Here is a 17,529-nt window from a genome sequence, read left to right as displayed (position 1 = left end):
GAAATGGCTAATAATATAGGGGTTCTAAAACTTGATATTGCTTGTACCATAGTTTACCGTGATATGATTCTTCATTCTCATTTTTCAACAGGTTAAACAAATTTTGAGTGTCTCTAAATCTGTATGTAACTTGAAGTCCACAATCGTCATATCCATGTCATTATCCATCTCTATAATTTTAAGAATTCCATGTATCGTTACCATATTCCTCTAAACAATTAGAGGTATGGTGAATTACACCCTTGGTCTTTATATTACTTTGTCCAAAAATGTTTTATGGGTGATGAATTACTCTTTATATGTCATATTCCTGTCGATGTGCCTTTCTTCTATCTATGAAACTTAAACTGTAACGACCCGGTCCCTTGGCCCCTTGGGCGGCCCAGCTGCGGCCCAATCGGCTGGTCCGGCGTGGGCGGCCCAAGTCATGGCCCGCGGGGCGACCCCTACGTCGTCAATCGACGACCCCTCGGCCGTGTCGCCACTCACTAGGGCTTTCCACCCCTGGCCAGTGGATTTTTGCAGTTCAGGATTCGAACTCTAGACCTGAGGATAAGTACTGAGACTTTATGAATCCTGGTAGCCGCGCTCACTTGGCTACCAGATTCGTGAGCCTAGTCCCTTCTAGTCGGAGGTCTAGAGTTTGAATCCTGGGGAGCAAATATGGGGTGGAAAGTCCTAGTGAGTAACGACACGGCCGAGGGTCGTCGATTGACGACATAAGGGTCGCCAAGGAGCCTAGTTTGGGCCGCCCCAAGGCCGGCCCCGCCAATTGGGCCGCCCAAGGGCCGGGTCGTCATATCCATGTCATTATCCATCTCTATAATTTTAAGAATTCCATGTATCGTTACCATATTCCTCTAACAATTAGAGATGGTGAATTACACCCTTGGTCTTTATATTACTTTGTCCAAAAATGTTTATGGGTGATGAATTACTCTTTATATTTCATATTCCTGTCCATGTGCCTTTCTTCTATCTATGAAACTTAAACATACTTTCCTAATTCGTGGATAATTAATTCATTTTTGTAAAATACTTGTTCCATGGATTCTGAAATTTCGTTCTGTTATCCCTTGAGAAAAATGGACTTGCTCAATTACATATTTTTTCCAGGTCGATATTATTGGAGTCAACTGCTATTCCTCAAAAGACTTGTGGACATGGACCAACGAAGGGATTGTTCTACCAGGAGAGGAAACCAATGTCTCCCATGATCTTCACAAGTTTAATGTCCTCGAGCGCCCTAAAGTTATCTACAATGATAAAACTGATAAGTATGTCATGTGGATGCACATCGACGACGTCAATTACACTAAAGCCTCAGTTGGGGTGGCTGTCAGTGACTCTGCAAGAGGACCTTTTACATATCTGTATAGCATGCGACCTCATAACTGTGACAGTAGGGACATGACCATCTTCAAGGACGACAATGGAGAAGCATACATCATCTACTCATCCAACGACAACAGTGAGCTCCATGTTGGTCCCTTAACAGATGACTACCTCAATGTGGCTGGGTTCATGAGGCGAATTTTAGTCGGACGACATCGAGAGGCTCCTACCTTGTTCAAGCACCAAGGAATCTACTATATGATCACTTCTGGTTGTTCAGGGTGGGCTCCTAACAAGGCACTAGCTCACGCAGCTGAGTCGATCATGGGCCCGTGGGAGACGATGGGAAGTCCTTGTGTTGGAGGGAACAGAGTCCTAAGGTCGACCACATTTTTTGCACAGGGCACCTTTGTACTACCTTTGCGAGGCTTGCCTGGTACATTCATTTTTATGGCAGACCGATGGAACCCTTCTGAGCTTAAAGATTCAAGGTACGTATGGTTGCCTCTGACCATCGGAGGATTGGCTGATGAACCCTTAGACTACAATTTTGGGTTTCCTCATTGGCCGAAGGTGTCGATATATTGGCACAGACGATGGCGATTGCCAGAAGGCTGGAGAAATGAGGAAAGATGATTCATCTCCTAATGTGGAGTTGTAAGAATTTGATTGCTTTATTGCTATTTGTATATAAATGCATCTTAATTGTTAGCACATTTTTACATTTGTTTCAATCAGGGAGATCTTAATCTACTTTTCGTCCATTCTGCCATAGTTTCTGCCTGATTGATTGATCTTCAGATGCTTTTGTATCTCAATCTTTACATTTATAATATCACGTAAAGTTTAGGACGAAGCACGAGAAGATTCCAGTTATGGTCCATTTCCAGCCCACTAAAAGCCCACTTACGAATTTCCCTTGTTTCTAACTATAAACCAATCGGGCCTTGCAAGGCTACGTCGTCGCCACGCTCTCCGCCTCCGCCCTCCGCCTCCGCCTCCTTCTGTTCCGCCGCGAAATCCCCGAACCCTAAACGCGAGGCTGGAGGCTCATTCTAATGCTCCGACGATCCCTCCTTCGCCGGAGGATCCCGCCGCCGAAAACCTAGTCAAGAACGTCGCTTCCGTCCTCCTCGCCTCCGGGACACCCTCCGCTCCTCCGCTCGAAGAGTCCCTCGCCCCTTTCCTGCCCCGCGTCTCCCCTCCGCTCGCGGCGTCCATCCTTTCTACTGCGGCATCCTCCCTCTCGTTTTCGTCCCCTGCTCCCCTTCTCGCCTTCTATCGACTCATCCAAAGCCGCTTTACCTTTCCCCCCGACAATTCCAACGCCGAGAAGCTTCTACCTTCCCTCGTTGCCCTCCTTCCTTTGCTTGTCCGGTTCAACAAGTTCAGCGACGTCAAGTCGCTGCTTCTCTCCTTCATCCCCCTCGACCGCCGCCGTCTCCTCCACCTTCATCTCCTTGGTCGCCACCCGAAGCTGCCAAAGTCCGTGCTCGACATCGCCGTCTCCTCCTATGCGCAACTCCGCCAACCTGACCTCGCCAACCAGATTTTCCAGATGATGCGCCGCCTTCGCCTCCGTCCCTCCCTAATAACCTCCAATGCTCTCCTCTCCGCCTTCGTCCACTCCCCCACCACCTCACCCTCCGTCCCGTTTTCTCTGTTCCAGGAGATGATTTCATTCGGCGTCTCCCCCAATATCAACACCTTCAACATCCTCATTTACGGTTTCTGCGCCCGTGCCCAATTTATTGACGCACACTCCCTGCTGTCCAGAATGGCCGGGTATGGCGTGCACCCCGACACCATCACCTATAACACCATCCTCGACGGCTATTGCAAGAGGGGCATGCTGAAGGACGCACGAGATCTGCTCGCTGAAATGAAAACAAAGGATATCCCCCAAAATCGGTCCACCTATAATACGATAATTGCTGCCTACTGTCGCCAGGGGTGGCTGAAAGAGGCTAGAAAAGCCATTGAAGCAATGACGGAGTCCAATATCCCTCCAGACATTTGGACCTATAACATGCTTGTTGCTGGACTGTGCTGTGATGGCCGCATTGACGAAGCCTTCCGTTTGAAGGATGAGATGGAGAGACTTCACTCACCCCCCCCCCCCCCCCCTTGACGTTGTCACCTATAATACACTTATCAATGGGTGCTTCCAATATAGCAGGAGCTTCGATGCGTTCCTTGTTTTTGGAGAGATGAGGCAAAAGGGCGTGAAACCAAGCTTGATCACACATAACATTATTGTCAAAGGATTGTGCCGGGAGGGAAAGATGGCGGAGGCCGTTGAGTCACTGAGAAAGATGGAGGAGGGAGTGATACCAGATCCCATCACCTACAATACTTTGATCAGTGGTTACTGCAAAGCAGGGGAGGAGGGAAAAGCTTTCGAGTTGATGAATGAAATGGTTGAAAGAGGTCTTAAGATGGACACTTTCACTCTAAATACTGTCCTTTACAATCTCTGTAAATTGAAGAGGTTTGATGAGGCATGCAATATGCTTCGTAGCCCACCAAAGCAGGGTTTTGTGCCTGATGAAGTTAGCTATGGTACCATTATCGATGCCTATTTTAAGGACGGGAATCCTGATGAAGCAATGAAACTATGGGATGAGATGAATGAGAAAAAGATTTTGCCCCAAGTCACAACATATAATTCTGTTATCAGTGGATTGTGCAGGTCAGATAGAACAGCGGAAGCAATTAAGAAGTTAGATGAGCTTACGGAGAAGGGACTGGTGCCAGATGAGACTACATACAATACAATAATTCACGGACTCTGTAAAGAGGGTGATTTGGAGCAAGCTTTCCAGTTTCATAATAAGATGGTGGAGAAATCATTCAACCCAGATGTAGTTACATGTAGCATTCTTATGAATGGTTTGTGTAATGATGCTAAGGTTGATAAGGCTCTTAATTTGTTCAAGGCGTGGGTTTCAAAAGGGAAAGTGGTGGATGTAATTGCATATAATACTCTGATAAAAGGACTTTGCAAGGAGGGTAAAGTTGATGCTGCACTGGAACTTTTTGGTGGCATGGAGGATAAGGGTCTGAAACCTGATGCCTATTCTTACAGTTTAATCCAACACGCACTGTCTGAGGCAGGAAGATCAGAAGAAGTACAGAACATGCTGTCTAAGATGGTTGAGATGGGAAAATTGCCTGAGCAGTTGATTTTGCCAGGGTCATCAGAAATCCCAACTTTATCAGAGACAAACACGGAACAAAATGAGTTGTCTGATGCTTCACAAGTGGATTCAGAAGATATTAGCTCTTCCACCTACTCGGAACGCATTAATGAGCTATGCGACAATGGGGAGTTCAAAGAAGCTAAGCTTGTTCTAGAAGAGATGAATAAGAAAGGTGTACCTGTCGATAATTCAGTTTATATCACTTTGATGGATGGATTTATTAAGCAGCAGAAGAGAATAACCAAAGGTCCTGGATAACTTTTTCAGCCAAATGCTTCTCCTTGATGCTTGCTGCTGTAGAAAAGATGAGAGCAGAAAACTCAAGTCTTGTATCAACTTCAATCGGCTTAAAACTTGATTGAACACTTTAATAAGTATGAGGGAGTTCCCAATAGGTTGAGGTACGTGAAAAAAATTTTGCACAATAGTTTTAATAGACAACTGTCTTTCTTCAAAGTAAATTGCTGTTTAAATAATTCTCTTATTTTACCTTCCCAAACGGCTTTTCTTTCAAAGATAATGTTTGTTTATCTGATTGTACCATGTCATAATTATTCTGTTCATTGATCCATTGTTGTTCTTGCTTATCATGGATCTTCAGTTTCAATTATGTATCATGGATCTTCATTTTTAGTTACATATAAATGACTTTATATTATTCATATGGCCAACTAAATAATCAGAAAAATTTCATTTTATCAACAAGTTCTGTTTTATCCATAATATGTGTCAATCTTTAGCTAATATTTTGTGGTTCTATTTTTCTATTTCTGGTGAACCTATTCTGTGGCTCCTCAAGTCCTTTCTTGGATGAATTGCTCAAGAAATCATGTCTGATTTCTTCAGGGGATAGATTGGAATTTATTTTTCTATATCAATGAAATTGAAATCGAAGGCTCAATTTGAAGTGGAATTGAATGAAGGGACGTGTTTACTATGGTGGATCCCTATGGCTGAGGTGCAATAATTTTTCCTCGACTGTGTTGTTTACTAGCACATCTAATAGGTTAGTAGTCTAAATTTTTTTCAAAGAATACAATCCTGGCGCTTCATTCACAAATTGTTTGAAAATATTACCTGTCCTTCATACTTGTCCGTATTCCAATAATATGCAATACTTAATAAATCATAGTTCTCAGTAGTTTCAGTATCAATGTTGTGCTTAGTAATCCTTTTGAAAGACACAAATCCGTTTCTAGTCATTTTCTAATCCTCTTATCTGCACCACATCAACAACAGAAAATGAAAATGGTACCGTTTCTTGCTGGTACCATCTGGACTTCAAGATTAAGCCAATGACAACAGGAATATGCAATGGAAGATGGAAGAATGTTTATTTGCCATATATGGAAGATGGAAGAAACTTGTTCATTTGGTGGCTTCCACCCAATTGTTCAATGCACCAATTTTTCAATGCAATAGCTTTGCTGTTCTCTTGATTGTGCTGAACTCAACGTAGCCCGTTTTCACTGAGTTATTTTGTGTAGCCCCATTGCTGAGCTAATTTGGGTTCTACGTGCGAACTGGTTCATGCTCAAGAATGGTTTCCACACAATTTTGTCAAAGCTCTTCTCAGACTAAAAATCAACTGGCTCCAAAGATACAAATGGTTTAGGATTAAGCTCCAATTATCCTATCACAGTTGAGTGATTGACATATAATTGTATTTGCTATCATTTTTTCGTTAGTCAGCTTCCGACCAAAATAACACAAACTCCATATTTGCCAAGGCTTATAACTTCTTTTGTTTTTTTGCTGCAAATATGGGGCATTTAATTGTCGTTATTCTCTGTTATTAAATCCAACTCAAGCCTGCAAATGAGTCTTGTTAATCAATTTGCGCAGATACACAATAATTAGAAATGAATTAAGCATGTCAGATGGTAGAATACCAGTGTATTAGATTCTTTGTTTTATTGATTACTCGACGGCACGTTGGCAATTAGTCCTTAAAAGCAATTAGATTCTTTGTTATTCTGGTTTGTTTGTTGGATGTAGCCACACGATAAAATAGAGTGCGGGGGCGACGCTTTTTTTTTGGGAAAAAACAAACTAAAATACAACATTTCTCTACGCACAGACCACATTTGCGTGTTTTTATAATTGAATTGATGGAGATTCATTGCAGTGCTGGCCTGCACCTCTGCTTTTTTCCAATCTTGCCGACTCGTTATCATGCTGACATTTTGTTTCTAATACCATTATTAACGAAATAACTTAATTTCAGCTGATTAAATTAATAATTTAGTAATCAACGTTCGGATAAAATTTCCATCAATGATAATACTAAAGCATTCTACTTTAACAATTCATGAGCGCGTATAATTAAACTGTATCGTTTCAAGGGGTTAATTAATAATTTAAATTAATCTTTTAATAAGACAACTATCTGAATCGATAATTTAATTTCATCATTCAACCATACTGCCCTTTTTTTCCCCAGTCTATCCAATTGCACAAAAGGGATGGATTATCATCCGATAAGAAAAAGGTTCTACACAAGCATGCAATAATTATTCCTTAATGTATTCGTGGAATAAAATAAATCAGTGAATGAAATAGAATTGAAATAATTATTAGTGTTTAACAAGTAAAATGCCATGTCAATAATGAAAATGAGTTAATTTTTTTCACAAGTTTATCGTGTATAACGTAGGCTTTGTGATCCTCTAAAGATATTTAAACATAATCAAAATTCACAAGTGTATTGTGTACAACGTAGGCTTTGTGACAAGATAATTAAACATAATCAAAATTGTTATGGTCTTTTTTGAAATCAAAAAGCGCTATCGTTGGGGTTGAAATTTGAGTTCTGACAGAATTTCAGTTTGGGCATGCCGTAATCACCCTCTTTATAATCTTGAAGAGCTTTAGTTGCCAGGCACATGCCAACCAAACCAAACATTTCGTGTTGTAATAAATATGCTCAAAATTACCAGAACCATAATTAAGCTTATCAATTATGCAATGAGCATACTGCAGCACAATGTGAGGCCAAATTGATGCTACAAGAATATTCTTAATCACTGGTTATTTGTGCTACCCTCTACCTCGCATTCGCAAAGGCAATATATCATAATATTAAAGGCTTCCTTTTCTAAAAATAAAAATAGAAATAAAAAGGAAAATGAAAAAGAAAAAGAAAAAAAAAACAAACGACTTCATATACAAGCAGCAGCGATAAAATTGTGTAGGACTTCATCGACATGTGTCTTAACACATTTTAACTATTTTATCCATGCAAAACAGGCTGAAAACTAGTAGAAGGTTGAACCTAGACAATTTATTACCGTCTCCAAAAATCCTGCCTGCACCATCCATCTATTAAGGCGAACCATTATACAACGAACTTAATTTCTGGAGGCAGAGTTTAATAATAACACACAAAAATTAGGGCACGACAACTTTACCAATAACTAAATTCACCAAATATTCAATAAGGTAACACACATTAATGTATTGGGCATTGACCTATGAAATCAAAATATGAGGGTATCCTGCTCATGATAGTAATGCAAGAACAAGACGTCGACCAAAGGAATTAGCTAGCAGTTAAAAAAAGCAACTGTTGTCAGAATGCAAGCTGGTGACTACAAACTTTGCGTCATAATGATATTTGGATTATTCACTTGGTGCCCTTATCAAACACAGACTCAAATACCAACACAAACCTAATACACCTATCGATCACCTGCAAACGTTTTTTAGAAAGTCAAGTCAAATACTTCAACGTACCACCTGCATTTAAACTCCAGACCGACTTGGGCTTATGGTCCAAAAAACATAGCTACTTATGTGATAAAAAGCAAGCACTAGTAATCTAAGTAGATGATATCAGGAATTAAAGATAGGTTGAAATGAGAATTGAATACAATGCCCAACAAAATAATAAAAAAAGACCCATCAATCATGGAATTAAAAAAAAAAAAAGTTGATTCAGAATGATCCCAAATGTAGTTGAACCATCTTTGAAGAGCTCCTTACATTAAAACACATAATAATTGGTTGCTCAGATACTTGTGCTTAGTTAGAAAGGAAGGTATTAAGAAGAACATACAAATCTGACCTATACCTTAATCCTTACAGTCTGGTATTTTAAGAAAATAAATTAGAGGTATTTAGACACTGAACCATGCATTTGCAATGTAACATAAAGTTTAAGATAAGGATCTACTAACCCCTATACATTTATCAGATATCTTATCTGGTCCCAATATTCTAAACAACTTATTAGAAAGTGAGTTAGATAAAGTTGATCAGACGTGGTCAAGGAGTTCACTAAGTTGCTAGAAAGCCAGCCACACAATCAGGTATCTGGTAATTGTAGCTAAATTTTAAATGAAAATGATTCAAGCAATACGCTAATACGTATTAGATAACCAAATTCAGCAAAAAAATGAAAACAAAAGATAAGTAGATATTACCATATTGATTTAACAGCACTAGCAAAAGATCCAGCTGCTCCAATCTAAAGTCTCCAGAATGCCAAAGAACAAAAAGTCAGAATTGAAGAGCTTGGATTTGGATACATATATAATAAGCAGATGTAGATATCTATTTTCTAAACCAATTGAAAAAAAAATCCAGTCCATATAGCCATGGGTACAGAAAATATAAACAAAATATATATCATGAGTAAAACAGAGATGAAAATTACCAGTGCTAGTGAGAAATAAAGAATATAATATAAAATATAGCATAAATAATACATAAATCGAGATCATTTTGATGCTGAAGATACTACATGACAGAATTAAATTAGCAGAAGAATAAGAAACTGTCAAATCAAATCTTTAAAATCAACGGCCATAGATACTAAATTTCACAAGAGATACATAATCTAGGTTCAAACCCAAAGACTATCTTTCACTAGAGAACTGTAATATCTACAGATCAAAAGACTCTCCCGTCCAAAATCATTCATAAGCATATTAAGCTGCCCATCAAACTAAACATGCTACCTTCTTTGGTTGCCTTCTTAGCACCTAAAAGAGTGCTGATAGTAAATAGCCCTGATAGAACAAAAGAGAGAATTAGATGCTTAATTCCCGAAAGTTTATTGTAAAAGAACAGATTTTGCAGAAGTTGTAACTCAAGTAATACAGCAGTCCAAATTTTGAGGCCAAATAATCCATCAACTTAAACAGTTTAATGATAATTTTTTCACAATGTATTTCAAGTTGAGCACATTTATGTCTGACATGATAAAGATGAAATTTCTCTGTGATCTTATGCCAAAATTACTTGTATTTTCAAAAAGAACTGAACTATGAACAAGGATTCACATATTTCAATACTGCCAAGCAGGCTGAATCAGACAGCAGCAACAAAAAAATAGTCAGTTCTATATCTCCAAAAGCAACGAACAAGAATAATTTACAAAGAAAATGCCTTCAGCAAGTTATCTTACAAGAAACAGATTAACATCCCAATGATAAGAACTCCCATGTGAGAAGGCATTCAAACCATTGATCTCTTCGACTCCTCATTAACATGATCCATGATGCTCCAGCCAAGTGAAAACACAAATAAATGCCCAAGAATTAGATGGGTGGGGAAAAAATTTAGCTCACAAGGTAGATGTGAACAGCATTTTGACAGTCAGAATAAATCAGCACCATAGTTCACTTGCCCGTGATAAATGGATGACTCAAAGCTTGAGATACTGTCATCCTCTTTTCAGGGTCCAATACAAATATTCGATCTAAAAGATCCTTAAAACTTGATGACAATTTTGGATCCTCGCCAGGAAAACTCGATATGAGGGCACCAATGTCCTTTGGCTTAATGTTGAACAGTAGTCTCTTAATAGGCTGTCCACAAGAGAGAAAGATGTTAAAAGTATGTCCAAAATCATTCTAAGAATATAAAAACAATGGTGTTAAAAAAAAAGACAAAAGAATAATAATACAAACCTTCTTTGTAACTGGATCCTCCTCAGTGGCATGAAAGTTCAAATCTTGATCAAAATGCTGATCTGTGAAGGCACCCTGCAGAAAATGAAATTTAAACATTATCCAGAGGCACAAAAAAGTACTAGAGTAGAATGAGGAACTTTCCACGTGATACAATTGAGAAAAACAAAAGAAAAACAAACAAAAATTTGTGACATGTAGTATGGCACAAATTGCAGAGTATATAATTTCAATTCAGTATCAGACATTTCAAAGACATAAATGTCTCCAGGAGAATAAATTCTCTGTTTGATTCTGACCTTGCGAAGCATCTTTTTGGGAAAAGGGCCCTTTAACTCCATATGAAGTCGAAGCATATCATTGTTGGATGGCCCAGGAAAGAGAACTTTTCCTGTGTAAAGTTCATAGAGACAACAGCCAACTGACCACATATCCATGGGATGGTCATATGGCAATCCAAGAACTACAAAAGAGAATCTAATCAGTCTGCTAATCATAACATGATAACAAGATGATCTGAAAGATTTACGAATACAAGAATTTGATGAACCAAAAAGGATAAGCACAGTATATACAGAATGAATGTGTCTAAGGAAAAGATTTACACAAAAAGAAATGATTTGAATCAACACTTACTTATTTCTGGTGCACGATAAAACCGGCTAACAAGATATGGGGTAATCTCATTCTTACCCGCAAACATGGCGTTGCCAAAATCACAAAGCTTTAGAACATTTTTGGCCTCATTTACCTAAGTGTAGAATCAAAATTTACACATAAGGTCAGATATCAGCAAATGTGTCTCACTTGCTCAAACAGAATGAAATGAGAACAAAAATTAATCAAGAATAGCTACCAGCATGTTATCTGGCTTAATATCACAATGCAGAACGCCACAATTTCGGAGGTGTTTCAGCGCAATGAAAAGCTGCTTCGCGTATGCCCGCACAGCAGTAAGCTTGAGTCCAATGTTACGACCAAATTTCTTTAGAACCTCACGAAGGTTCATATGAAGAGATTCAAAAACTAAGCAAAGATGATTCCGATACTTGAAAGATGAGATAAACCTAACACAATGCCGCTTGTCCTCAGGATCAGCTCCCGCCAATTTCTTCAAAATGACTAGTTCATCTTGACCAGCCTTGTACCTAGAGAAAATTTTAAATCACATATTAAATAGATGAAAATTATTTAAATAACTTAGGAAACACTTTCTGCACTTAAATATAAAGGTTTTATTATTTTACATGGTTTCATTATTGCGTATTATTTTAATAGCTACTTCAGGATCACTCTTCCTAGCCTTGAGATCCTTTACACGAACAACTGTGGAGAAAACACCCTTTCCATGAGCTGCTACAACTTCATAACGACCATCAAGCAGTTCCCCAAACCTGTAACCTGAAGAGGGAAACTAGCTTATGAAAAGGCAAATTCTCAAGTTCAACAGAACAATTGTGAGGAAAATTGCTAGACCAAAATATGGACAAACTTACTATAATAACCCTCTGCATCATCCCAATTGTCATAAAGACAACTTTGATCTATTTGTGGTCCTTCATCCTTGACCTACAAAGAGATAAGAAGCACATACTAGTATAAGAAGATAAATTTAATTAGCATTTGCTATCAACTCCACCAACCAATGTTGATTGCCTTGTAACCTACTCCAAATACAATGTATGAACATATAAACTGAAAGCTTCATCTAAGAAAAAAAAGTGTATCAATGAAAGTCAGGTGCATTTTAACATGGGCAGCATTTACAGATTATATAGCACATTAACAAGATAAAAGATAAAATCCACTGTATGCAATTTTGAAGGGGATATCACAAGGATTAACTTAGTATGCATTCATTAAATCACGCCAATCTCAATCAGATATCTTTAGATAGGCAATAATAGACCACATTATTAAATAATACCTTGAGGAATAAGGTTTACAGCAAACAAAGAATATATAGACTAGTCCTATAGTAACATACCCTTATTTAAGTATTAAACTCGTGAGAAATTGGCCTATGAGATCATCTAAATTTAACATTTTAAAACTATATTCCCTTGTTATGCATAGACAACAAGAACTCATTCACAACTCAAGAGTTTGAAGTTTTGATTCCTAAACGGTGTAACATGTAAGTTACCATCCATTATTGTCAATTCCAATTTTTTAATCGATGTTTCCTACTCCTTTATTTTTGGAACAATATCACAGCCCTATTTTCATCCTTCAATTATTTATGTACTATTCTCCCTTTCCTATAAACAAAAAATAAGGGGAGTACCAACTAACCATTACCACCCAATAGCAATAGAAGAAAACAGGATTTAGAAATACAAATTTTTTGTATAATTCTTCAAAACATATATGAAATTGTCCAAAAGATAAATTTTACTCCAGTTGGCTTTATTGAATGTCAGATTATTAACAAATTAGTTTTCTTCATTACATTCATAATAATATATTTAATTCCTTAACCTTCCCATAGATAGGGTTACAACTAATCCAGATTGCAATAAACCATAGGCTTTTTTTGGGATCAAGAGGAAGAATCAGAAGGGAAAGAGAAGTTAAAAATCTGCTATTGGGGAGAAAATATATTGTTGAGGTGGATAAGGAAAAAAGGAAAAGATTTTACACCTCTCATAAAAAAACTCAAAATTGAGAAAATTATAGAGAGAATTAATAGTTTTGTTTTCCTTTATTTAGTTACAGAGCCTTCAATTTGAAGAACTCTTGGAGAAAGAATTAGTAGCTTTTGCTTCCCTCATTTCCCATTCTAACTAGTATGCAAAATTCAGACAACAATGTTTCTGTTAGTTTCACTTGCTCTGTCCTTCCCCACTCCATCCTTTTCCCATACTTTTCCTTGCTAATTATTTCCTATTAGGCCCAAACATTGGTGCTATGTTACTACAATAAAAGATGCAAGAAAGTGAAACTAGATAAGAGTCATTACCAATATAATATATTTTTATCTAGAATATTAAAACTATAGGAATTTGTTCTTGTAAATACCATAACATAATATTTGTTTGCAAAGTAGATGATCTTCCACCACAAAATAACTAATCCACGTACCAGTCAACCTTTTCCGATTGCTAAAATCTGCTACAAAGTTTATATCTCCGTGCATTGAACACTAAAGCCATGGAACCTCAATAACCTTGATCCACATGAACTAGGGGAATCATCTCTAAGACAAATTAGTAACACCTATATCCTCTGTTCCACTTAAGTCCATATTTACTACTTTGCTAAATGCAGCTATCCATATAATAGCTAGCTAGAAAACTACTAATGCAGCTGAATCAATCATCCAAAACAATGACTGAGTATATCCTTCATTCCATCTAAGTTAGTCTATATTTACTACTTTGCTAAATTCACTATTCGTATAGTAGTTAGCTAAGAGGAAAAAAACTAATGCAGCCAAAACCAACAACCCAAAATGGCGACTGTATAAAAATTCCTATCACATCAAAATCCAAAGTTGAAAAACTGCACAGCATACAGAAAAGACTTAATAAGCAATGTCAAAGAGTTTACCATTTTGCTAACCCCAGCAGGCGATTCTCCAAATATGTCATCACTAAACATGTCTGTAGATCTCTCACTCTAAATAGAATAAACAGATAAGAAACCAACTTTAATAATGAATTCATTCAGTAAATAACTATGCTGAAACTAACCTTTGGTGTACCCTCCCCAAGTTCTCCAGCAGTGTTCGATGCTTTATCGACCAGATTTACAATTTGCACAGATGACTTTTTCACAGTAAATGATGTGTCACCATCAGATGCATCTCCAAAATCATTTGCACTTTCGAGCTCATGATCATTAGGTTTATCCACAAGAATTGTAGCTTGTGGGCCTTGTTGCTTCTCCTTATCCGAAGTAGCTTTATCATTTGCTTCAAATTAAAAAGATGAGGACTTATCATCCAAAGTAAAGTTACAGTGAATAGAAATCGATACGTGAAAGTATACACATAAATTAGTCTTATTCAGATTATCAAGCAATATGGAAGTTGACGAGCAAAGAGTATCACCATTCACATTGCCATCGGATGAAGATTCCACCTGTTGTAGCTGACGTTGTCTGTATTTTTCCAATATAGCTTGCCTTCTCTTTCTGCTTTCTTCTTTAATCTTGTCAGCATCTTCTTCATCCTGCTTGGCAAGTTGTTGTGTAATCCTTTCTTGGTAGTCATCTTCTTCTTCCTCCCTGATATATATACAATATGAGACATTAAAGGCAACAAGATTAAGTTAAAATGTACAATCAACAATATATACCCTATATAAACCATACCTAATAGACTTTTGCTTGTCTTCTTTGAGATGGTCAGTATGAAAACCTGCCTCATTAGACCGTGATTTGTCCTTGTGATGCTGCGCTTCATCATGCCTCGAGTGTCTAGATTCCATGTGCTTATCCCTGTTAGCGCCCCTATCTTTTTCTATCTGTGCATGATTTCTATCATTCTGCACATTAACTTCCCTGTCCCGAGCTCGATTCTTATCTCTATGATCATCAACTATGTTTCTTTCCTGTCTACTATCCCGCCTCTCCTTCTTAAGGTCACTACGGGAATCTCTAACTCTTTCACTTTTACTAATGCTGTATCTTTCTCTATTCCTATCCTTGTCTCGGACATCATGATTGTCCTCCCTTCTATCATATCTACTATAACTACTACTCTCCCTTTCTGAAATAACTTTTTTGAACTCAACATTGTCTTTGTCTCTAGCGCTGCCTCTGGATCTTTCCCTTACATTATGTCTTGCACGACTTCCATGCTGGTGCTCCCGATCATGTCTGTTATGACTGCCAATCCTCTCTCTTTCCCTATGAGTCCTTTTATCTGAGTCCGCATTATCCCTGTCTCTAGCAGCTCTACTGTTTCTTTCCCTCTCCCTTTCTTTGTCCCAATTTCCATGCCTGTCATCTTGTATTCTACTGATGCTATTCTCTCTTTCATTCGGTAGTTCATTATTGCTTGCTCGATTAATAGCAATGTCATTATCCAACCTATTATATCTACCAGAATCATCCCTTGAACCTCCTGAATCAACCAGATCATCACCATTGGCTAAGGGTCGTGAAACCTTCTCATAAGATAGCCTCTCTGTGTGATCAAAGGACCTAGACCTATCTTGATGTTGTCCGTCATCATGAAAACTTTCAGAAAATGGAGATCTTCCAATTTCACAGTGCTTGTCCAACAATCTTTTGGAAGAAATGCATCTGCTCCTATCAGATTGCCTTCCATAAACATCCCTTGAATCCACATAATAATCACTTGAGTCAAGCATCCCTGAGTCACTGTCAGAATTTCTTTTTTCAAGGTCATCCTCTTTTCCATGATTCATTAAATGAGAATGTCCTCTAGAAACAGGAGATCTTGATCTTACATGAACTTTTGAGTCATTTACATCATTCTCTGATGATTTTCGTTGTCTTTTTTTAGCATTTGTTTGAAATGCAATTTTTTTCTCCTCGTTACTAAAAGATACATTCTCAATTTTCAAGGCTAAAGTACCTTCATCTGACATAGCTCTCTCCAGATGATCTCTGTCACTCCTGCTAGAAAAATCATTTCCATGTACAACCTGATTGTGATCGAGTGCCTTCATATTTTGCGTGCATGAAGTATCTTTTGGCACATGCAAGATCTGCAACAATTGCAGCATTGGTAAGTTCCTGTAGTACAACTAAAATTTGGTAGCAAGAAAGGTAACAGTGGATGATTTCTTTTACTTCACATGTAAGATACGCAATCATTGTAACATGGGTAAGAAGTTCCCCAGTAACTAAAATTTCGTATCAAGAAAGGGGTAAGAATCAAAAAGAGTGGATAGTTTTTTACACTTCTAGTGGGAAAATAGGGTTTCTAATTTTGTGTACATACATCAATTTAGATGGAAGACAATCTAGAAAGATCAAGCATAGCAGATAAAAATTCTACATACATGTGTATCATGACAGTCAAAAATTAGATTCATTTTCCACATAACTTCATTGGACTAACAGCATCCATATATCAAACTAGTACTAGCTAAATCACTAACTTACTGAGTAACAAAAAAACTGAGATTCTGATTTTGAAATTAAGACCCTAAAAAAAGTATGGAGGAGGCGAAATCCAATAAAACAGACCGGATTAGTGTCACCAACAACACCGACAGAGTTAATCTCGCCTGATTCAGCGTCAGAGCTCCCACCGAGCTTAAATCCATCGAACTTCACGCCATTAACCTCGGGACTATCTTCGTCCTCCTCAAGAATCTCTCCTTCCTCTCGCTCATCGTCGACAGTCATCGGCTCGACGAAAGAACCCGCCACCACTTGCTCTCGCTCATCGTCGACAGTCATCGGCTCAACGAAAGAACCCGCCACCGCTTGGGGAGCGGGTGAGCTATCCCGAACATCTTCACCGCTACCATGGCCCTGCCTGCTTCGGTGATGGTGTCGGCGGCGGTGATGATGGTGGTGCTTCCGCCGCTTCGACGAGACCTCAGCACCATGATCGTCCGAAGACCTTTGGTGCATCGAAGGGGAAAGCGGCTCCCCTCCGGGCATGGCAGCGATCTCGATTTCGGGACCGAAACGGAGGGATAGGGTTAGGGTTTCGCAAAGGCAATAGGAAACGAGAAGCAAATAATTGTGGGTACCGAAAATATCAAAGGAGTCCATCGTTTTTTTATATTGACTTAGAGTTAAGAGTCAGGTGGAGTATTCCGTTAAAATTTAATCGAATCAAACCGAATTAATTAAAAATTGAATAAATTGATTTTTTTTGAACAACTGAATCGATCAAATTTTTCAATAAAAATCAAATAAATCGAATCAATATTTTATTAATTAATTCAATTTTCAATCGAATTAATCGAATTAATCGATTTTTTTAAATATTATAAATATTTTACTAATGAATTAAAGATTTATAAATTTATTTATTTAAAATTTATAAATTATTTTTCTAATTCAGTTTATTCGATTTAATCGAATAAGAAATTTTAAAATCAAAATCGAATCGAATTAACTGAATTAATTGATTTTTTTAAAAA

The 17,529-nt window shown here is 37.9% G+C and overlaps 2 protein-coding genes and 1 pseudogene across 5 annotated transcripts; 2 read left to right on the top strand and 1 right to left on the bottom strand.

The window, feature by feature from the left end:
* The first annotated feature begins 3 nt into the window (after positions 1-3).
* LOC141824119 (uncharacterized) lies at positions 4-2,027 on the top strand. The gene is made up of 2 exons (XM_074711357.1): positions 4-91; positions 1,082-2,027. Exons 1-2 carry the CDS (start codon positions 4-6, stop codon positions 1,969-1,971), a joined length of 978 nt encoding a protein of 325 aa, XP_074567458.1. The 3' UTR covers positions 1,972-2,027.
* A 109-nt stretch (positions 2,028-2,136) lies between these two features.
* Positions 2,137-5,432, top strand: LOC141824109 (uncharacterized; annotated as a pseudogene).
* A 4,434-nt stretch (positions 5,433-9,866) lies between these two features.
* Positions 9,867-17,092, bottom strand: LOC141828081 (uncharacterized). Of its 4 annotated transcripts, XM_074715451.1 has the most exons (13): positions 16,619-17,092; positions 14,771-16,134; positions 14,508-14,683; positions 14,149-14,369; positions 14,006-14,074; positions 11,950-12,022; positions 11,701-11,854; positions 11,526-11,601; positions 11,310-11,438; positions 11,090-11,204; positions 10,753-10,916; positions 10,454-10,528; positions 10,082-10,351 (listed from the first exon to the last, which is right to left on the bottom strand). In XM_074715451.1, the coding sequence occupies exons 1-13, from the start codon at positions 17,039-17,041 to the stop codon at positions 10,163-10,165; spliced, it is 3,228 nt and encodes a 1,075-aa protein (XP_074571552.1). In that variant the 5' UTR covers positions 17,042-17,092; the 3' UTR covers positions 10,082-10,162. The 4 variants fall into 4 exon arrangements, 2 of the variants coding, with proteins under 2 accessions (XP_074571544.1, XP_074571552.1); XM_074715443.1 differs by having other exon boundaries at positions 9,867-10,351; positions 11,310-11,601; XR_012601736.1 differs by lacking the exons at positions 10,082-10,351; positions 10,454-10,528; positions 10,753-10,916 and having other exon boundaries at positions 11,099-11,204; positions 11,521-11,601.
* Positions 17,093-17,529: the final 437 nt, after the last annotated feature.

The sequence above is a fragment of the Curcuma longa genome, chromosome 1 (assembly GCF_044706935.1).
Source record: "Curcuma longa cultivar G26 ecotype Majalengka, Jawa Barat chromosome 1, ITB_CL_G26_1.1, whole genome shotgun sequence".
NCBI classification, from domain to species: Eukaryota; Viridiplantae; Streptophyta; class Magnoliopsida; order Zingiberales; family Zingiberaceae; genus Curcuma; species Curcuma longa.
The sequence above is the reverse complement of the archived record's forward strand: the minus strand, read 5'-3'. Positions and strand labels throughout refer to the sequence as shown.